Below are 20,739 nucleotides of genomic sequence, written 5' to 3' on the forward strand. Positions count from 1 at the left end.
TTATAAATACTGTTCGGTTTCTGGCACAAACTGATCGTTTCGTGTCTTAGGACATCAATGTGTCGTCACGAGCCGCAGGGTTTAATTTGGATTTGTCTGTGCGTGTGTTTTTTTACTCTCATAGATTTTGTTACCATTGCCATGCATTATACGACTGATAGACTGCAACGGTTAAAGTTAAAAATCATCATTTGTGTTCTACTGAAGAAACAAAGTCACCTACATCTTGGATGCCCTGGGGGTAAGCAGATAAACATCAAATTTTCATTTTTGGGTGAACTATCCCTTTAAGTCGCTGGGGTATATTTGTAGCAATAGCCAAAAATACATTGTATGGGTCAAAATTATAGATTTTTCTTTTATGCCAAAAATCATTAGGACATTAAGTAAAGATCATGTTCCATTAGGGCTGCACGATTATGACAAAAATCATAATTGTCAATTATTCCCTTGAAATTGTAATTGCGATTACGATTATCACAATTTACATTGAATGATGTTTATACCATTGTTTGATGCAACTGCATGCCGTATTTTTATAAGAAATTAAACAAGCTGAAAACACACTAACTGAAAAAACTTAAGCCTCAAATGTCAACTATACATCGGATTGGTTTCTTCTTTAAATGATAAAAAAGTAAAAATATGAATGGTAAAAATAAAATAATGGGGAAAAACCTTTAAGATAACATGTAGAAAGAAAAAAACATATCTTAAGCGTGCAGAATAACATAAGTGGACTCGGAACAATTAATTGCCGCTTTGAACGATTATTTAATTGTGGCATCCATAATTGTAATCGCAATTAGAAATTCGATTAATTGTGCAGCCCTATATGCAGAGGCGGACAGTAACTAAGTACATTTACTTGAGTATTGTACTTAAGTACACTTTTTGAGTATCTGTACTTTACTTGAGTATTATTTTTTTCTGGGAACTTATGACTTTAACTTCACTACATTTGAAAGACAAATATTGTACTTTTCACTCCACTACATTTCTATCAAGGTCCTCGAAGTAGAAAGTCGTTACTATGTAGCAGCTTTGAAAGTCAGTGGGTGATTTTTTTCTTCTCTAAAATTTGACTTTTTTTTTTTTTCAGACAGTTTATCAGTAATCACTCTTGTAGGGCTACATGAAGAGATTTCCCAGCATTTTTTGAACACTGACCAGTTGCAAATGTGATATTTATTTATAACAATTCAATAATAAGAAGTTAATATTGTGGTATATATTAGACACAATATTGTCTGATTTTGCTCAATTGTGTAGGTGAAAATATTACCTATAAAGCCACAGATGAACTGTTGTGCATCTCCTAATAAAACACAAAAGGTGTTGGACTTGAAGCAGCACTGCGCAGACCATTCTGTGTGTGACATCAAAGTACAGCGAGAACGATTAGACAGCATTTTTAATATTTTTGTTTTGATGTCAAATAAGTCTTGCTGTTTTGTTACAGTTGTGTTGCTGGGTTTTAAAGCAAGTTTGATTTTGTTTCTTCCTTATCACTGTATTTACAGGATTTCACTGTCCACTCTGTTCAAATGTGATTGAATATGGGATTACAATTCTGCCACAATTCTGCGCGAAAGATCATATTTTGAGCACGCAAAAGTGCGTTTTGCACGTACGCGAACTGAGTTTTGTGGAGTTTTGCCACAATTTTCTGAATTGTGGCAGAATTGTAATCCCATAATTGAATGGCTACACACTGTCAGAGCGGTGTGAGATCACTACCTCCTGCTTTTGTGGGGGTGGGTAGGGGTGTTAAATATTTATTTATTTATTTATATACAGTGGGTACAGAAAGTATTCAGACCCCCTTAAATTTTTCACTCTGTTATATTGCAGCCATTTGCTAAAATCATTTAAGTTATTTTTTTCCCTCATTAATGTACACACAGCACACCATATTGACAGAAAAACACAGAATTGTTGACATTTTTGCAGATTTATTAAAAAAGAAAAACTGAACAGTATCTGTACTTTCACTCAAGTAATGGAGTTGAGTGCTTTGTCCGCCTCTGCCTATATGTTCCATGACTATATTTAGTAAATTTCCTACTGTACATACATCAAAACGTAATAATTGATTAGTAATATGCATTGCTAAGAACTTCATTTGGACATCTTTAAAGACGATTTTCTCAATATTTTGATTGTTTTGCACCCTCAGATTCCAGATTTTCAAATAGTTGTTTCTCAGCCAAATATTGTCTGATCCTAACAAACCATACATCAATGGAAAGCTTATTTATTCATCATGATTTGGTTGTCCATGGTCACATATATTATGTGAACAAAAACATTTAGTTCGTACGCGATTAATCGCGATTAATCGTTTGACAGCACTACTTCATTCAAAACATTCCGTCCATTGTTTGATCTTAGTTTCTTTTTTACTCTCTAAACGCATCATCCCTAACGTTACCCTCAAAGTAAAAACAGATCAGGAAAACTCAATGATTCTCACGTTTATCTGGAAGTGGCACTCTTCGCTCTCTCAGCTTGTGCTCCACAGCACTGCGCCTGGGACAGCTCGGGGTCTTTCTTTAAAACTGTGGGGCGCAGCACGTCAATGTCCCGCTCCAGGTGACCGAGCAGCTCGCTGACGGTCTTCGGCGAGGCGTGGAAGTCGACGGAGAAGTATCCGCCGTGCGTGTGGCGAGAGTCGTGTTTGGAGATCTTGTAGGGCAGCCTGCGCTCGCCGAGGCTCTCCAGACTCCTGACCAGTGCGCCGCGCTCGAGCAGCGTCTCCACCGTGCGCCGCAGCACCGCCGCGGTCTCCGGCCTCTGCATCGCCTTCAGGATCACACACAGCTCATACCGCGGCATCTCCCGGCGCTGTCTGCACGGAGGGGCCACCGAGCTCAGGAAGAGTAAATGACCGTCAGTGGACAGCTGTCACAGAGGCGCATGTGTGTCTTCATCAGGGAGATACTGTGGTGGAGACACACGGGGAGTTTGATGCAGTGCGCCACCTACAGCATGGGAGTGTTACACTGCATACCTCCTGATGACCTTCGTCAACTTACAGTCAAAACAACATTTATTCAGACACCTTCAACATTCCTCACATTATCACCGTTTATTCGCTATAGTTTAGAAGATGGTAATAAAATATGGCAAGGACTGTGCCAGAACAAAATCAGCTTGATAATGTCATAGCACTTTAGTAGAAAGGCATGTAATGGATTACAATCAACCAAAAATGATTCAGACAACTGATGGTATGACAATATTTACACAACTATCAATACTTTGTTTAGTTCAGTCTGTGGTGTGAAATGGTCGCTTTTTTATCAATTAAAAAAAACACTGTCAGGTCAAAGTGTCTGAATCATTTTTGGTCCCAAATTTTTGATCAGTTTAGCTATTAACTATAGTGTCCTGCACCCACTAGTAAAAAAAAATCATATATATATATATATATATATAATTAACATCCAAATAAATTCACAAGAGCAAGTATATTGTTTGCACATGCTTATTTACATTAAAGGCAAAATAACCGAAATGATTCAGACACTTTGACCTGACAGTGTTTTTTTAAATTGATAAAAAAGCGACCATTTCACACCACAGACTGAACTAAACAAATAATAAGGGCACAAGTATAGATCTGGGTCTGTCTAAATATCATTTAGTAATTGCAATGTCTTCTGGTCCATATCCTTTCCTTAGGAAGGTGTGCTAGACACTGATTAATGTAACATAAAAATACTATACATATTTATATATTTTGCTATTGTATTGTGGAGTGACACTTTCATAAACTTTTCTTGTTTGTCTTTTCATCCTGAAATGCGAGGCAAATGTTGGATCACAATAATTAGGAACCACAGTTTGCACAAACCCCTTCACTCGATTGGGATGTTCTCTTTTATTCTGGAGGGCAAGGGCAGTGACTGTACCATCGAGCGTATTTTGCGGTATTAAACATGTATTTATACCGATTTCATCCGGCTCCGTAAGTTCTTCAAACAGAACACAAAGAATGGCCTTCTCAGCCGCCATAGCTGCAACTCTTGCTTCATCAGAACAGCGCGTTCAACGCACCACCGTTTCCGTTTAAAACACGTTTTGCACCGTTTTGTCGGAGTTATCCTTCACCTGAAATGCGAGGCACATGTTGGATCACAATAATTAGGAAGCACAGTTTGCACAAATCCCTTCACTGGATTGGGATGTTCTCTTTTATTCTGGACGGCAAGGGCAGTGACTGTACCATCGAGCGTATTTTGCAGTATTAAACACGTATTTATACCGATTTCATCAGGCTCCGAAAGTTCTTCAAAAGAACACAAAGAATGGCCTTCTCAGCCGCCGTAGCTGCAACTCTTGCTCATCAGAACAGCGCGTTCAACGCACCACCGTTTCCGTTTAAAACACGTTTTGCACCGTTTTGTCGGAGCTGAACGCAGCCCTGTTGTCACTAAAATGGATGGCCTTTTCTTAAAGCGGCGGATTCCCCAATACGACAGGGTGGACAACCATTCAAGGGACATGGACAAACTCTTCTTTTTTATTAAATAAAACTATCGTTTTATTACCAAATGATCAATACACTCAAATTGAGTAATCTCTAATTTAACAAAATATTCATAGGAGAACAAAATGTTTACATGTTATGATTTGACAATATTCTACTATCATTCGAATGGAATGAGCAGTGCATGGGACATAGCAAAATAACACGCATCCTCTTACACAAAACTAAAACACAGAAAGTTTTGTTATGAATATAAAAACTTAGCCTAATATAACACACACCCTTTCATAGTCATTTTTATGTTAAGTTATCATGGCAAATGAGTTATTTATGTACAGGACACCAAAAGGCACCCTACAGTGATATTGACCCACATATAAATAATAACTTCTGCACCAAATTGCATATTTTTGTTCAGCTTGGGCCTCCAAATAAAATTGAGGTGATTTTTCCTTCTTGGGTGTGTGCTCCTTATTGCACTATAAAGGCCATAAAAGCCTGATGTACAATACATGACACAAAACATTAAAAAAAACCCATATGAAATCGAAGTTTCAGTAAACTGCTCCATATATTTAAAAAAATTAATAAAAAATTGATTTTCAACTATTTGTTGCAATTGGAAACAAATTAAGGTAAATTACAGCATAATAAATATATATATATATATAGTGGGTTTAATAACATTAATCTCTGTACTTACCAAACAGACCGCAAATAAACAATATTAATATTTATTACTGCGTAATGCGCTCGTGTACGTAGTGTGACGCACTTACTGTGCGCCATTTCCAGCGACGCCACGTGACGGTGAAATAGCCAATCGCGCTCCTCCTCCTCCACACGAGCGAACGAAGATGGCGCAGGGCGGCACGGTCCCCAGCGATCTCTACCAGCATGTGTACTCGTTTCTCGTGGGAAATAAGTTCGCCAAAGCCGCGAAAGAGTTCTTAAAGCAGGCTAAAGTGGTAAGAGCCCTTTTACGTGTTTACTATAACCCCTCGCGTGCGCGGGAGCAGTAGAGCTGTAACGAGTCTATCGGCGCGCGGGGACACGTGTTTATGAGCTGCTGTGTAGCATGTGTTTAAATACGCTTAATTCCGGCCGGGCTTTGTATCATTTTGACCCGTGTCCTTACAGCTTAGTTTTTCCTCACACATTTTCTAATGAATTATTCATCATGATTCTTTTAAGTTTGGCTTTTCAACAGCATTAGTGCGGGTCTGTTGTCTTTATATTAAGAATTATACAATTATACAACAAAAGTTGAGAAACAAGAAAATGCGAAGGGAGAACAAAGTCAACAAGACATCAAAAATGTCCAAATAACCTAAGTTAATGATTCACACACGTGTTGTGTAGCCACAGAAGTCTTAGCTTTTTGATTTGATTTTACCTCATGTAAACTCTCTCTCTCTCTCTCTCTCTCTCTCTTTCTCTATATATGTGATTTACAATTGTGTCTGTTTCATCTCATTAGAAACCTCAAGACCAAAATGAGGACAGTCTCCTGGACATCTTCAATTTTTGGGTGAAGTATGTACAAGCTGTGTCTTGTAATTGTTTGAATGGCAGCTGTAGGTCACTCTTGGTCATATACCTGTAGTTTGGCTGTCATTTCCACTGTTGGCTTGTGCTTACTACGATTTGCCCGCTCAAGGTCCCCAGAAACCAAAAAGCGCAAAGCGGTCACCAGTGGCCCTGCGGCGGTCAACGGCCCATCGGCCAAGAAAGCAAAGAAAGATGCGGTGAGTTCAAGTAGTGAGGACTCCAGCAGTGAAGAGGAAGCTGCAGCACCTGCCAAGAAAGCCGTACAAGGTACAGAGCTGTTTCTCTTATGCTCAGCTCACCGAGGCTGTATTTACTTGATCAAAAATACAAAATCAGTATTGTTGCAAACTATTAGGTAACGCTTTATTTTAAGGTGTCCTTGTTCCACATCTTACATGTACTGTTATTATAATAACAATAAAGTATGCATAATTACATGCAAGTAGCACTAAGACAAACCCTAACCATGTAGTAAGTACATGTAGTTAATATTCCGCGGTACTTGAATATATAATTACACTAACAGGGACACCTTTAAAATAAAGTGTAACTAAATATTATTACAATTTAAAATAAGTTTTTCTTTTTATATATTTTAAAGAGGTCATATGATGCTTTTTTTAAAGATCATTATTTGGTGTAACAGAATATGTTGACATGCTTTAATGTTCAAAAAACACATTATTTTTCAAATACTGCACATTATTGTAGGTCCTCTATGCCCCGCCTCTCTCAAACGCTTCGTTTTCAACAAAGTCCCTCAAATGCATTGAAGTGAGTGAAGTGACGTGTGGCCAAGTATGGTGACCCATACTCGGAATTAGTGCTCTGCATTTACCCATCCAAAGTGCACACACACAGCAGTGAACACACACCCGGAGCAGTGGGCAGCCATTTATGCTGCGGCGCCCGGGGAGCAGTTGGGGGTTCGGTGCCTTGCTCAAGGGCACATCAGTCGTGGTATTGAAGGTGGGAGAGAGCGCTGTACATTCACTCCCCCCACCTACAATCCCTGCCGGACCTGAGACTCGAACTCGCAACCTTTGGGTTATGAGTCCGACTCTCTAACCATTAGGCCAGTTAAACACTTAACTGCGGTTACTGAAACCACACCTTTCTTTGCATGTACATTTGGGCAGCATTATGCAAATATTTCCACATAGTGAGGTAGACATGTGGGGGCGTGTTAGAACGAGCCGTTTTAGGGGGGCGTGGCAGAGTCTTAACTTTGATAAAGAATATCTCTTTGGTTTTGAGACTTTAGTCTTTGCAACTTCAGGGATCTTATCTATGCACAATCAGCTTGTAACACTCCAAAGAGAAAGGAAAACTTGAAATCGCATCATATGACCCCTTTAAGCAAATTTAGTTTAACTAGACGTTGTCATAAATACAGTTGAATGCTGTATGTTTTGATTCACAAAAGAACCGAGTCATTTGAGTCTTTCGTTCGGGACTCAAACTACACAGGCTGTGCCATGGATATGTATAGATGCCACATTCGACCGCTCCTGATACGAGATACACATTCGCCATCTTGGAACGGTTTATCATCACAACAATAAACAAGTTTCAAGATGCAACAGCATTGCGTAGCATTTGGTTGTAATAACTGCCTAAATTTAAATTCCTGAAGAAACTGGATAACCTTTCACAGGTACGAATATGTTGGTTTGTGTTTATAATATTAATTTAACTCAATATTACAGGTTTTTTAAACTAAAATACCTTTTAAATGCCTATAATATAGACTTTATTACAGAGTTTTGAAGGCATTCTCTTATCAGATTTGAGTTTTGGGTGCGTTGAAATATTTCAACTTCCACCTTTGGGTTATGAGTCCGACTCTCTAACCATTAGGCCACGACTTCCCCATTGCTGTTCTAAGTGATCTTAAAGATTCCTAAATGCAGCTAAAACACTTAACTGCGGTTACTGAAACCACACCTTTCTTTGCATGTACATTTGGGCAGCATTATGCAAATATTTCCACATAGTGAGGTAGACATGTGGGGGCGTGTTAGAACGAGCCGTTTTAGGGGGGCGTGGCAGAGTCTTAACTTTGATAAAGAATATCTCTTTGGTTTTGAGACTTTAGTCTTTGCAACTTCAGGGATCTTATCTATGCACAATCAGCTTGTAACACTCCAAAGAGAAAGGAAAACTTGAAATCGCATCATATGACCCCTTTAAAATGTAGTTTGTTCCTGTCATGGCACAGCTGAATATTCAGCATCATTACTCCAGTTTTCAGTGTCACATGACCCTTCAGAAATAATTTTAATATGCAGATGTGGTGCTCAAGAAACATGTCTTAATGTTCTTTTAAACACATCCTTCCTGAATAGAAGTATTAATTTCTTTAAAAAAAATCTTACTGACCTCAAATTTTGTGCAGTAGTGTATGTTTAAACACTCCATTAAGTATTTAACTTTGATATGAATGACTTGGTATTTGACAGCGAAAGCTCCTGCTCCAAAGAAGCCAGCAGCTGTAGCTGCTAAAAAGAGCAGTAGCTCTGAAGACTCCAGCGACTCGGAAGAAGAAGCTCAGGCTAAAACGGCAGCAAAGGTCAGGAAGCTGCATGCTGTTTATGTGAGCTTGTGTGGTATGACTCTGCTAGGATGCCTCTTCTGAATCTGGGTCTTGTTTGTTTGGTGCACAGAAGCCTGCAGCTGTGAAACCTGCTGTTCAGCCTGCAGCAGCAGCCAGGAAGAAAGACGCCAGTTCCAGCAGTGAGGAGTCAGACTCTGAGGAGGAGCCGGCCAAAACTCCAGCAACAGGTGAGCTGAAGAGAGCAGCTGTCTGTCATGAATGAAACGGCTTCACAGTCTTTTCAGCCACACAGTATCATTATTTCTGTGTTACAAGTAGGGATGCACCGATACCACTTTTCGATACCGATACTTTTATTTTTGGTACTTGCCGGTACCGAGTACCGATACCAATATTTTATATATTTTACAAAAACAAAGAGTATGTATAATGTTAGTTGGTTGACTTCATTTATCAAATAGATAGTTAAACCAAAATTTATTCAGACACCTTCAACATTTCTCACATTATCACAGATTATTCGCTATAGTTTAGAAGATGGTAACATATAACAAGAATTGAGTCAAACTGTGTCAGAACAAATTCAGCTTGATAATGTTAGATAACTTTGATAGAAAGGTATGTAATAGATTACAATCAACCAAAAATTATTCAGACAGCTGTTAGTATGACAGTATTTACACAACTATCAATACTTTGTCGGGCAGCCCTTAGCCTGTAGTCTCCTGGGCATGCTGTCACCCAGCTTCATGCAAACCTCAACTTCAATTTTTTTTTCCCAAACTCGGTCTGAATAATTTTTGGTCCCAAATTTGTATCAGTTTTACTGGTAGTATGAAGAATTTTGGGGTATAATTTATCACAGTTTAGTTTATTTTGCTATACTCGCTTACATAAATGAGCAATAGTGTCCTGCACCCACTAGTAAAAAAAAATAAAAAATTATATCTGGATTCCGTGCGTGCATTTTGAGTGAACTATCCCTTTAAGAATCTACCATGTAAACAGAGATTTTTGATTACCTTAATCCGGCTAAAGTCATATTCGAAGTAAACCGAAATCGAATTAAGACATGTGGAGTATGTCTATTTTAGTCGCATTACTGAAGTGCAGAATAGACATGTAAACACCTTAATCACATTATTACCGTTGTGTAGGACTTTTCGCCACATTTTGCGGCAGGATACACACACGGCAGTACTCAACCGTTTGACGGCAAATAAAAGAGCTTCAACACCTCCGTCGTCTGTATGCACGTACAAATAATTAACTGCATTGAAGCTTTCATAAAATTAAAAATGCAACACCCAAAACTGTACATGGCATCATCACGAAGAAGAATTATGTTTATATGTGAAATTCCGGAGGGGACGTCAAATGGGACGTAATGACGTGCGCCATTAATCGAACTATGTACTATAACATGTAAAACGAGAACATGAAAGGAATATTCTAAAAGCAACTCATGTACACACCATAATCATAATATTGGCTTATTTAGAATAAGGTTAATAATTAGATCGTACGATAATTGGAACGTAGTCAATGTTACGCCAGTAGGTGGCGAAAAGGGGCTGTTAAAATGTATTTGTCTTTGAATCATAAAAGAGATTCGTTCAAGAACGCTGATTCATCCAGTAATGGAACAAGTACATCTTGAGTGAGTCATTTAATCATTCATTCATAAATTACATGCGATTTTGTTTAGTTGTCTAATGTTTTTTTTCTTCAGAATCATTAGAGAACCACAACTTCCATTGGGGGGGAAAAAAAAACTAAATTTATCCAGAATCATGCAGTTCTATTTTGCGCACAAACAGCTCTTAAAGAGTCCAGTTTTTATGTAGCCTGTTGTTTTTTGTTCATGGTATTCAGCTGCAACTAAATGGTTTGCAAAAAAGAGAGACAGGATAAATGTTTGACATCATTATTTAATCACATTGGAATCTAAACTGGGAATCGATAAGCGGAATCGGAATTGCTAAAATTCAAACGACACCCAACCCTAACTCACAGCACACATTCTGTGCAATGAAGCCTGCGGCAATTCTCTCTAGTGCGCGCACACGTGCCATGTGCGGGGAAAAACCAAGCTCAGATTTTAAAATAGAGTGCATTTTTAATACTCGCGTGACATGCACGTATGCAAATGACGTCAGAAGGCTATAATCGATTATGGTATATTACTGCATCGATGCAGAATTGTCCATGTCCGCATGCATCGATGCAACGATTAATTTCGACACCACTAGAGTTAAACCACAACTTCCATTGGGGGGAAAAAAAACCTAAATTTATCCAGAATCATGCAGTTCTATTTTGCTCACAAACAGCTCTTAAAGAGTCCAGTTTTTATGTAGCCTGTTGTTTTTTGTTCATGGTATTCAGCTGCAACTAAATGGTTTGCAAAAAAGAGAGACAGGATAAATGTTTGACATCATTATTTAATCACATTGGAATCTAAACTGGGAATCGATAAGCGGAATCGGAATTGCTAAAATTCAAACGACACCCAACCCTAACTCACAGCACACATTCTGTGCAATGAAGCCTGCGGCAATTCTCTCTAGTGCGCGCACACGTGCCATGTGCGGGGAAAAACCAAGCTCAGATTTTAAAATAGAGTGCATTTTTAATACTCGCGTGACATGCACGTATGCAAATGACGTCAGAAGGCTATAATCGATTATGGTATATTACTGCATCGATGCAGAATTGTCCATGTCCGCATGCATCGATGCAACGATTAATTTCGACACCACTAGAGTTAATATTTTAAGGTATAAATGTTCAAAGTAAGTTACATGTTCAAAGTGGTGATCTGTGGTCTCCAGGAGCAAAGACCAAGCCTGTGGCAGGGACCCCTAAACCGGCGTCCACTCCAGTGTCTGCAGCTCAGAAGAAGCAGGACAGTAGCAGCAGTGAGGACAGCTCAAGTGAATCCGAGGACGAGGCTCCAGCTAAGGTACTTCAGCGTACATATTATAACTCGCACGTAATCATGCTTTAGAATTCTATTGCAAATTGTAACCATAATAGAACCTATGTTATTTTTATTTATTTTTTTCAGAATAAAAAAATTTATTTGTTTGCCTGCTTAGTATTCACAATTTACAGTTAGTTCCTCTTACTTGATCACAGACAGCAGTAAAAACACCAGTCCCGGTGAAGACCCCTCCAGCTAAACCCGCGGCCCCTGCAGACTCCAGCAGTGAGGAGTCATCCTCCGATGAGGAAGATGCACCTCCTACTAAGAAACCCAAGACTGGTATTACTACTTTTCTTTCACATCGGTCGATCTTAAAGGTGCATTAAGAAATGGGATTTGCTGGCATATATCAGTGTTCGCAAACAACCAGTATTACAGTGATCTTGGACTTTATACTGAAAACTATCACCATGGGTGCGTCATTACGCTTTATTTACTGGATCAAGTGATCTCAACAATTAACCTGCTTTTTTGGGCCATGAATGAGTCCTAAGCATGCCTCATTTGAACATGTTAAGAAATCTTAAAAGTGAGAGGACAAAAGTGAGTTTCTGAAAAAGAGGAGACAAACATGAAACTGAAGAGCATCTCTATTTACAGGACAATTCAATGCCGTCCCGCCCCCTGGAACACTGACCGCTCCAGCCAAAGCCCCTGGTAAGAGTTTGAAGTGTCCTGTATGAGTTACTACAGCAATAAGCCATGAGAAGCTGTGCATTGCAGTGGTGTTTAGTTAAGGGGTGTTATAATGGTTGCAATAATAATCAAAGTAAACATTTATCCATAGATTTTTACAGACCTTCAATGATGTGAAGCAGCATGGTGCATTAATATAGAATTCAATTTTACATGTTTTTTTTTTTCAATCAGCTGTAAGTTATATTTGTAATACAATCATTTTATGAATAACTGTATTTAAGCATAGTACAAAAAAAGCAAAATTTCGGCACAAAATAAGATAAAAGATTATGTATTATACAAAGATATAGCACTGATTAATTTGCATGTCTGGCCCCAAGATAGACGTATCCTTAAGAAAAACATAGTTGAAATGTTAACTTTCAGCTAATTTAAAGTTTAATATTTTAGTTAAGAACCCTTTACAGAGAAAACTATTTGCTCTGTTTTTTGCTACAATAATCAATCTTACAGTTACTCGTATTCATTATGCTTTTTTTAAACCAGCTGCCAAAGCTGCTCCGGCTAAAGCAGCCCCAGCTAAGAAAGCACCTAAAAAGGTCGCTCCTGCTCAGAAAAAGGACTCTTCGAGTTCAGATTCTTCAAGCTCAGAGGATGAAGCAGCAAAGCCAGCTGTCAAAGTCACACCGGCAAAAGCTGCATCTGCTAAATCTACACCTGCAAAAGTTGCTCAAGCTAAAACCACACCTGCTAAAGTCACCCCGGCTGCAGACAAGTCTTCATCTTCGAGCTCAGAAGACTCTGACGATGAGGAGGAGGCGGCCAAGAAACCGGCAGCTAAAGTTGTCCCTGTTAAACCTGCGCCAGCCAAGAAAACGCCAGCTAAAGTCAAGCCCGCTGCAAGAGAATCGTCATCATCTAGCTCCGAGTCGGAGGAAGACAAACCGGCCACAAAACCAACCCCAGCCAAGGCTGCTCCTGCTAAAGCTGCTCCTCCAAAGACAACCCCTGCTAAGAAAGACGATTCCTCAAGTTCAGGTCGGTTGTCATCACATCCATAAAGATACAGCGTTTGCATTTAATCATTATTTACTTGCCTTCATGTCATTTGCAGCATGTATTATTGGCATATATGGAACACAAATAGAGATGTTTTGAAGAATGTTCATGATGCTCTTTTTCCATACAAAGAAGTTTCTACAACTTCCAGGCCCAATTTTTCTGAAGCCCTAAGCTTTCTTTTTTGGAGCTTGGTAGCCCTAGTCATTTACATTTAGAAATATTGAGTGAATTCAGAGTTCTAGAGAAATTTGGTTGCTGTTTATCAAGATTGTATTAGCTTATAGATCTATTTTATCTCGCACCGATTCAGACAGCTCTGAGGATGAGGCACCTGCCAAACCAGCAGCAAAGTCCAAGCCTTCGAGCACTCCTAAACCTGCAGCCAAGCCCGCTGAATCCAGCTCTGACTCGGACAGCTCTTCAGATGAAGAACCTCAAAAGAAACCTGCCAGCAGACCGGTATCCAAACCTGCTACCCCAGCAAAACCTGCCCCAGCCAATGCTGAATCCAGCTCTGACTCGGACAGCTCTTCAGATGAAGAACCTCAAAAGAAACCTGCCAGCAGACCAGTATCCAAACCGGCACCCCAGCTAAACCTGCAGTTGCAGCTAAACCAGCCGATAGCAGTTCTGACTCTGAAACCGACAGCTCTGACTCTGAAGACGAGACTCCAGCTGCAAAGAAAGCTAAACCAGCAGCGGCTGCTACTACTAAGAGCCCTGCCCCTGCCTCCAAACCACCTGCTCCAGCAGCTGAGTCCAGCAGCAGTGATTCGGACAGCTCCAGTGAAGACGAGAAGAAGGTGAAGACTGTGAAGACGCCCAAAGCAGCAGCAGCAGCTAAGCCGGCCGTGACTCCAGTTAGTGCGAAGAAAGCCAAGAGCAGTAGCTCTGAATCTGACAGCTCAGACTCTGAGACCGAGGCTAAGAAGACTCCCGCCAAGCCTGCAGTCACCAACGGAAAGGCTGCTACAACAAAAACCCCCACCTCTGCAGCAAAAACGCCGGCTAAAAAGACAGCAGAGTCTTCATCCTCGAGTGACAGCGGTTCTGATGAAGAAGAGTCGCCTAAAACACCAGCTGCGAAAACGCCACCTGCTACAAAAGCACAGGCTGCTAAGGCCAAAGCAGACAGCAGCTCGTCTGAGGACTCTTCATCGGAGGAAGAGGAAACGACGGCCAAGACTCCCGCCACAACAAACGGTATTTGCAGGACTCAATATATCTGATAGCAAGGTGTTTTGTGTTACTGGTTCACAAGCCCATTTTTATTACTTTGAATGTGTTACGTAAACGCTTAAAATCAAACCTGTCAAATTTCGCCTGTGATGCTCCAAGAGATGGTAAAGCACCACTCAGCGCTTTATGCTTGATAAAGGGCAGTGCAGTCTTGAGACTTAAGTTTAACTTGTCATGTTATTGTAAAAAAACATGACTTTTATGTGTGAGAGTTTTTATTACTTTGAATGTGTTACGTAAACGCTTAAAATCAAACCTGTCAAATTTCGCCTGTGATGGTAAAGCACCACTCAGCGCTTTATGCTTGATAAAGGGCAGCGCAGTCTTGAGACTTAAGTTTAACTTGTCATGTTATTGTAAAAAAACATGACTTTTATGTGTGAGACGTCACGTGCAAATATTATGGTCAGTTTTATAAATACTACTTTGGTATTGAGTTATTTGCACTCCAGGTTCTTATGGTTTTATCTGACGTCTTGGATAAAAATTGGTAGCACACCTGTGATGACTTGAATCGCTGCCTATGTAGGACGCTCAGTTTGGAATGGAGCCATAAAAGCCACCCATTCAAACAAATGTCATATTGCTTGTGGCAGGTCAAGTCAACACACTCAGATTAGCTTGGAAGAGAAGGCATTTGTTCCATCTGATGCCTCCACATCAGTGTTAAACTGTTGATATTTATCATCTTCTAAAGCCTTTAGCCTTCAGCACCATTGTAAACCACTCCCATTTGGTTTTTCGCTTCTCTCCTCTGATCGCAGGCACAAAGAGCAAAAAAAAGGGCAAAGAGGAAGAAACGACAACACCCAAGAATACAAAAATCGCCACATCCACACCTCAGACTTTTCCCAGAACCAAACAGAAGGTAAAGGGCTGTGATTGTGAGCATGCTTGTGTTGATGTTGGCTCTTGTACAGTGCATATTCAAACACACCCAGGGGTCAAATTGGGAATCTGGAGGTGGGCGGTTCTGGTTCCTGGCAAGACCTGACCTGGAAGTAACACTGAAGTCGATATGTTAGTATTTGTTGATCCAGTGAATCTTGCTTTTGATACAAGCAGCACTGGTGCTTTACATCCTTTAAGTGTTAAAGGGATAGTTCACCGAAAATGAAAATTATCATTTACTCGCCATGTTGTTCCAACCCCAAGATATTAGTTTATTTTTCGAAACACAAATTACAATGTTTAATGAAATCCGAGTGATTGCTGTGTCCCTCCATTGAAAGTCTCAGTAAAAACTGACGCCTCAAAAGTAACAAAAAAAAAAAAAAAATTTTTTACAAGAAGCTAATTTCTATGTAAAAATGTTGATAGCATTATAAATGGACCTCAGAGAACAGTACAACATAAAAAGTATCCGATTTAGAATGAGCAGAAATCTGTGAGAAATATAACGACCCAAAGACACAAGAACTGATAAAAAAGCTGTTATAGGAACAACAGCCATGTGGGCAGCGCTGTGTCATATACCATAGCTGTGCACAAGCTGTTTATCACAGCTCCAGACTTATTTGTTCATTAATGACGTCATCAGCGACTTTCATCACATAAAAGTCGACTTCAAAAAATCAGAAGTCGTTCAACCCCTAATGCATACTAGGTCAACGTTTACTGTAAGGAGTTTTTGTGCACGTATAGTGCTTTAATTCGTTCGACTCTTCTTACTTCTAGATGGGAGCCAACGGTGACTGGGGCCAGAAGGCCAACAGCGTGCTTAAATTTACTAAGGGCAAATCTTTCCGGCATGAGAAGACCAAGAAGAAGCGTGGCAGTTATAGAGGCGGCGCAATCTCCACCTCGGTGAACTCCATTAAGTTTGACAGTGACTGAGATCAATCTCAAATTAAGAACCTCTGAACTCTCCATGTCTGTCTGTCTGTCCCATTTGTCGCTACATCAGCTCTAGCAAGCACTGTTTTGACCTGTCTAGCCTCTGTTCCTGACATGGGCCGGCATTGACTGAAGAAAGCACGAATCGAGGGGGTTGAGGTGTATGGCGTATGTTTTTTTTATTTACTCAATCTTTCAAGCAGTTAGACACGGTGACCACATGGTGGCACCAATTCATTGTGTTTAGGCCTTTTGATTAGCTTATATGTAAAATGTTTTTGGCTTCACTGTAAAATGTTTCTTAAAGTTGGCATGACAAATTATGGGCATCTGTTCTAACAGGTAATTGTTAATATACTAGAAATGACGGAGTGATTTTCTTTTTTATTATTCTTATACGTCAAAGAAATGTCATTGTAATGGTTGCGTTAACATTTTATGAGCCTATCCATGCATCTTGAGCCTGGTGGTCTGTCTGATTTGAAGAAGCGGTGTAGTTAATGACTCCGCCCACTTCTGTTTGACAGACACTGGAAGACCACCCTTAAAATAGCACATGAATCATCCTCATTCGGTTTTAGTTTTAATCTTTTATGGCTTCATGTTACGCAGGATTTTGTAATTTGGTGTCCTTTATGATCAGTCTTGTAACCGTAATTAAAACTTGGACTGAAACTCAACTGTTTGTCTGTTTTTGACCAAACAAGTTTAATCCATATTTATGAAATCTTATGAAACAATATGCCAGGAGTAACAAGTTAACCAGTCTACAGGTTTACTCGCTGAACTCCTCTTTCAGATGAAGCCTGTTTTGAGTATTTACAATTGAGCATTCAAAAGATTGTCAAAGGTAGGATGCGGTAAAAGGGATGAGGTCCGTGTCTATACTGATGATCATTTCAAAATGTACAAGGTTCCTTTGACAATACAATTAAGATTATGTATGTTAACAGTTAATATATTAGGGTGTCATGAAAAAACAACGAACAACTTTTTTTTTAATGTTAATTTCTACTGTTAGCTGTTTTAATTTCATGTATGAACAAATTCACAATTTTATAAAAAAAGTTAACACAAGGTATGAAATATCAATGGAGTCCTGCAAATCTTTTTAATGTTAATTTCTCCTATTTGATTTTTTTTACAATTTCATGTATGAATTAGTGCTTTTTAACTACTTTAAGGGCATTTTTATACACTCATTATTATTGATTGTTTGTGATACCCAAATGCATTAATGAATTGAACCTTATTGTGAAGTGTTGCTTTTCATGCTGTTGGAGTATAGTATTCTCTCCAGACAAACAAAAAGGTAATGGGACGAATAATTCATGAAAAGTACTCCGAAGCCTGCTTAGATCTGCTGCCGATTGCATAAACCGTATGGAATGGTTTCACCAGTTCTCTAATTTCTCGCCCACCAAGTTTTGATTGCATGTAGTGTTTTCTGCTTTGTCAGTTACATTAAAAACTTGGTACAGTCTAATTTGAATCCTAAACATCAGACTAGTTTTTATGAAAACATAGTGGCTGTGTTTATGGCTCCAAGTGAGAAGCAAAGACTTGACATTTTAAAGGTAAAGTTTTGCTGACTTTTTGTTTTTGGACATTGGTTTAATTTTTCATTAAACACTTCACGAATGAATTGTGAGAGACTGCAGACACATCTGCAGCATCCAAGTGGCTACCTTTCCGGGCTCTTGTGAAACCAACACGGAAGTGACTAAAACTGCAATTCATCGACTGGCCGCTAAAGGCTGGCTCCAAAAGGGAGTCAGTCCCAGAGACTCCCCATGTTAAAATGCCCAACTTTACAGCAGAAAAATGTTTACAGCCTGGTACAAAAAATTTTTTGTGGTGATTTTGGTCTATATAGCTAATTTTGCCCTTCATGACAACTGTGAGGGGAGTAAATTTTTTTATAACTCATCCATTTAAATTATATTAAGCCTTAAAGTTCTGCATAATTAAGGGTGTGGCCACTTGAGTGACGGCGTCGAGCTAGGTGGGCGTGGTTTCAGCAACCAGCTCCCACCTTTCAAAATATTAATGCAGCTTACAACTACATGAAAATTGCTTGTTGTCGCTGGATGCTAATAAATCAGTTCTGAAGTGGAGACTTGAGACGCACTTGACAACAGGAGTGAAAAATAAGCAGCTTTTTGATGAAGAAGTGATGGTGAGTGTTTTAAAATCAAAGCTGAATATCATATGAATTATCTGAGTAAGTCCTAACATTCATTTCAGACCAATGGCACTTGATGATGACCTCTCGCTGTTGTTTTCACACGCTTCAGACACATACTAGTGTATGTAGAATTGTGCATTCAACTCCAAAACTGGCCGACTGCAAGAAATAAATACAAGATAGTGAGCTCTGCCTGGATGTTGAGTAGAGTTGCAGGAGGGCACAGAAGGGCCCGAGGATGAACTGTAGTCATCGTAGCATGCGTTATCAGATGTGCCTTCCAAAGGAGTTCATCCCTTAATGATTAATTAACATTAACGGACGGGCGGCCGTCTCAGCCGTTACTGCTGTTTCGGCATGGCAAAGTCCCAGGCAGTGTCCTGGGCACACTTCCACATGGCGCGCACCAGCCGGGTGAAACCCATATCCTTGGGCTTCTCCAGCCCACGCATCAGCCGCTGTTTCATGATGGCGATAAACTCCTTATTACTCAGCTCCCCATTTCCTAAAAAGAAGAGCAAATTAAATAGAGTACGTGTGAGAGAGAAATATGATGGGTAATTGTTCATCCCTTAATGATTAATTAGACTCCATATGGAGCGTAACATTAACGGACGGGCGGCCGTCTCAGCCGTTACTGCTGTTTCGGCATGGCAAAGTCCCAGGCAGTGTCCTGGGCACACTTCCACATGGCGCGCACCAGCCGGGTGAAACCCATATCCTTGGGCTTCTCCAGCCCACGCATCAGCCGCTGTTTCATGATGGCGATAAACTCCTTATTACTCAGCTCCCCATTTCCTAAAAAGAAGAGCAAATTAAATAGAGTACGTGTGAGAGAGAAATATGATGGGTAATTATCATACGCCATACGCTTATCAACCCTCAGCAGAATTTAAAGTACTGATGCAGCAGGTCTGGTGCTGTGCTCATGTAACTGTACTTGTTAAAATACACCCCAAAATACAACATTTTTACAACATTTGTCGCATAAATAGCACCATGCAAAAAAAAAAAAGACCCGGATTGTAAATGTTTCATGTTATAATTCAAATAAATAAATAAAATAATTAATTAATAAAACTTGCCTATATTCATGACTAAACTAATAACTGTGAGTGGACCACTATTATTATCATTAACAAAAACAAAGACTAAAAAAGCTACTGAAATAAAAATAAAATTAGTTACTAAAACGGCAAATGTTCACAAAAATATGAATGAAAACTCAAATAATTATGATACAGTACAAATCATTTACAACATTTGTCGCATAAATGGCACCATGCACGGGGAAAAAAAAAGAAAGAAAAAAAAAAAGAGAAATGAAACCGAACCGGACTGAAAATATTTAATGTTTGAAGATGCTTAAATTAATTAAATTAAATGAATAAAATTTGCCTATATTCATGACTAAACAAATAACTGAAAATGTGGACCACTATTATTATCATGACAATTCAAAATGAAAAAATATATTTTTATTTGTTTTCTTATTCTGAATGTGTCAAGACTGACTTTAGACTATCTGTATATTCAGTATAACAAAACCAAACACAACAAAACTGAAAACAACACAGAATCATACAAAACAACATAAAACAAAACAAGGGGCCTGTTACATAAAAAAAGTTTACCAAATAAGCCAGGTTTATTTCAGTTATTTTGAACCAAATCAATTGACAATAAGTCAGATTAACTGAAATAAACCTGGCTTATTTGGTAAACTTTTTTTATGTAACAAGCCCCAGAACACAAAACAAAACCAAACACAACAAAACTGAACAAAAACAACACAGAATCATACAAAACAACATAAAACAAAACAAGGGGCTTGTTTCATAAAACAAGTTTACCAAATAAGACAGGTTTATTTCAGTTAGTCTGACTTATTTTGAACCAAATCAACTGACAATAAGGGGGGGTTTATGTAACAAGCCACCAGAACACAAAACCAAACCAAACACAACAAAATTGACCAAAAACAACCCAGAATCAAACAAAACACCATAAAAAAAACAGAACACACACACAAAACCTCACCCAATTACAGAAGAAGCAGCTGTCTGATTACAATTTCAATATCAAAACAAATGAACTCAAGTCGTGAAACGTTCAAAATCTTAAAAGGCTACTACGACTGCCAAAAAAAGTCTTAGGTGGCACAATCATAAAAAAGTTCTCAC

At 39.1% G+C, this 20,739-nt stretch overlaps 2 protein-coding genes and 1 pseudogene across 2 annotated transcripts in view; 1 reads left to right on the forward strand and 2 right to left on the reverse strand.

Moving 5' to 3' along the window:
- Positions 1–2,478: 2,478 nt before the first annotated feature.
- On the reverse strand, positions 2,479–3,178 carry LOC107551351 (28S ribosomal protein S6, mitochondrial pseudogene; annotated as a pseudogene).
- A 2,126-nt stretch (positions 3,179–5,304) lies between these two features.
- On the forward strand, positions 5,305–16,368 carry LOC107551338 (nucleolar and coiled-body phosphoprotein 1-like). The gene is given in 13 exon segments (XM_016232913.1): positions 5,305–5,463; positions 5,976–6,031; positions 6,156–6,313; positions 8,509–8,618; positions 8,713–8,830; positions 11,438–11,568; positions 11,745–11,871; positions 12,193–12,249; positions 12,778–13,269; positions 13,604–13,873; positions 13,876–14,496; positions 15,297–15,436; positions 16,210–16,368. Coding segments are annotated over 13 exon segments (2,550 nt in total). The 5' UTR covers positions 5,305–5,352.
- Positions 16,369–19,119: 2,751 nt separating this feature from the next.
- The window catches only part of LOC107551339 (calcium uptake protein 1, mitochondrial), a gene marked incomplete at its 5' end in the record, with an annotated part of 74,194 nt that continues 72,574 nt past the window's right edge, over positions 19,120–20,739 (reverse strand). The window contains one exon of the mRNA XM_016232914.1: positions 19,120–19,354. Coding sequence (XP_016088400.1) covers positions 19,191–19,354 — 164 coding nt within the window. The remainder of the gene's footprint in view (positions 19,355–20,739) is intronic.

The sequence above is a fragment of the Sinocyclocheilus grahami genome, unplaced genomic scaffold (genome assembly GCF_001515645.1).
Source record: "Sinocyclocheilus grahami isolate Dianchi unplaced genomic scaffold, SAMN03320097.WGS_v1.1 scaffold421.1, whole genome shotgun sequence".
In the NCBI taxonomy this organism is placed as follows: Eukaryota; Metazoa; Chordata; class Actinopteri; order Cypriniformes; family Cyprinidae; genus Sinocyclocheilus; species Sinocyclocheilus grahami.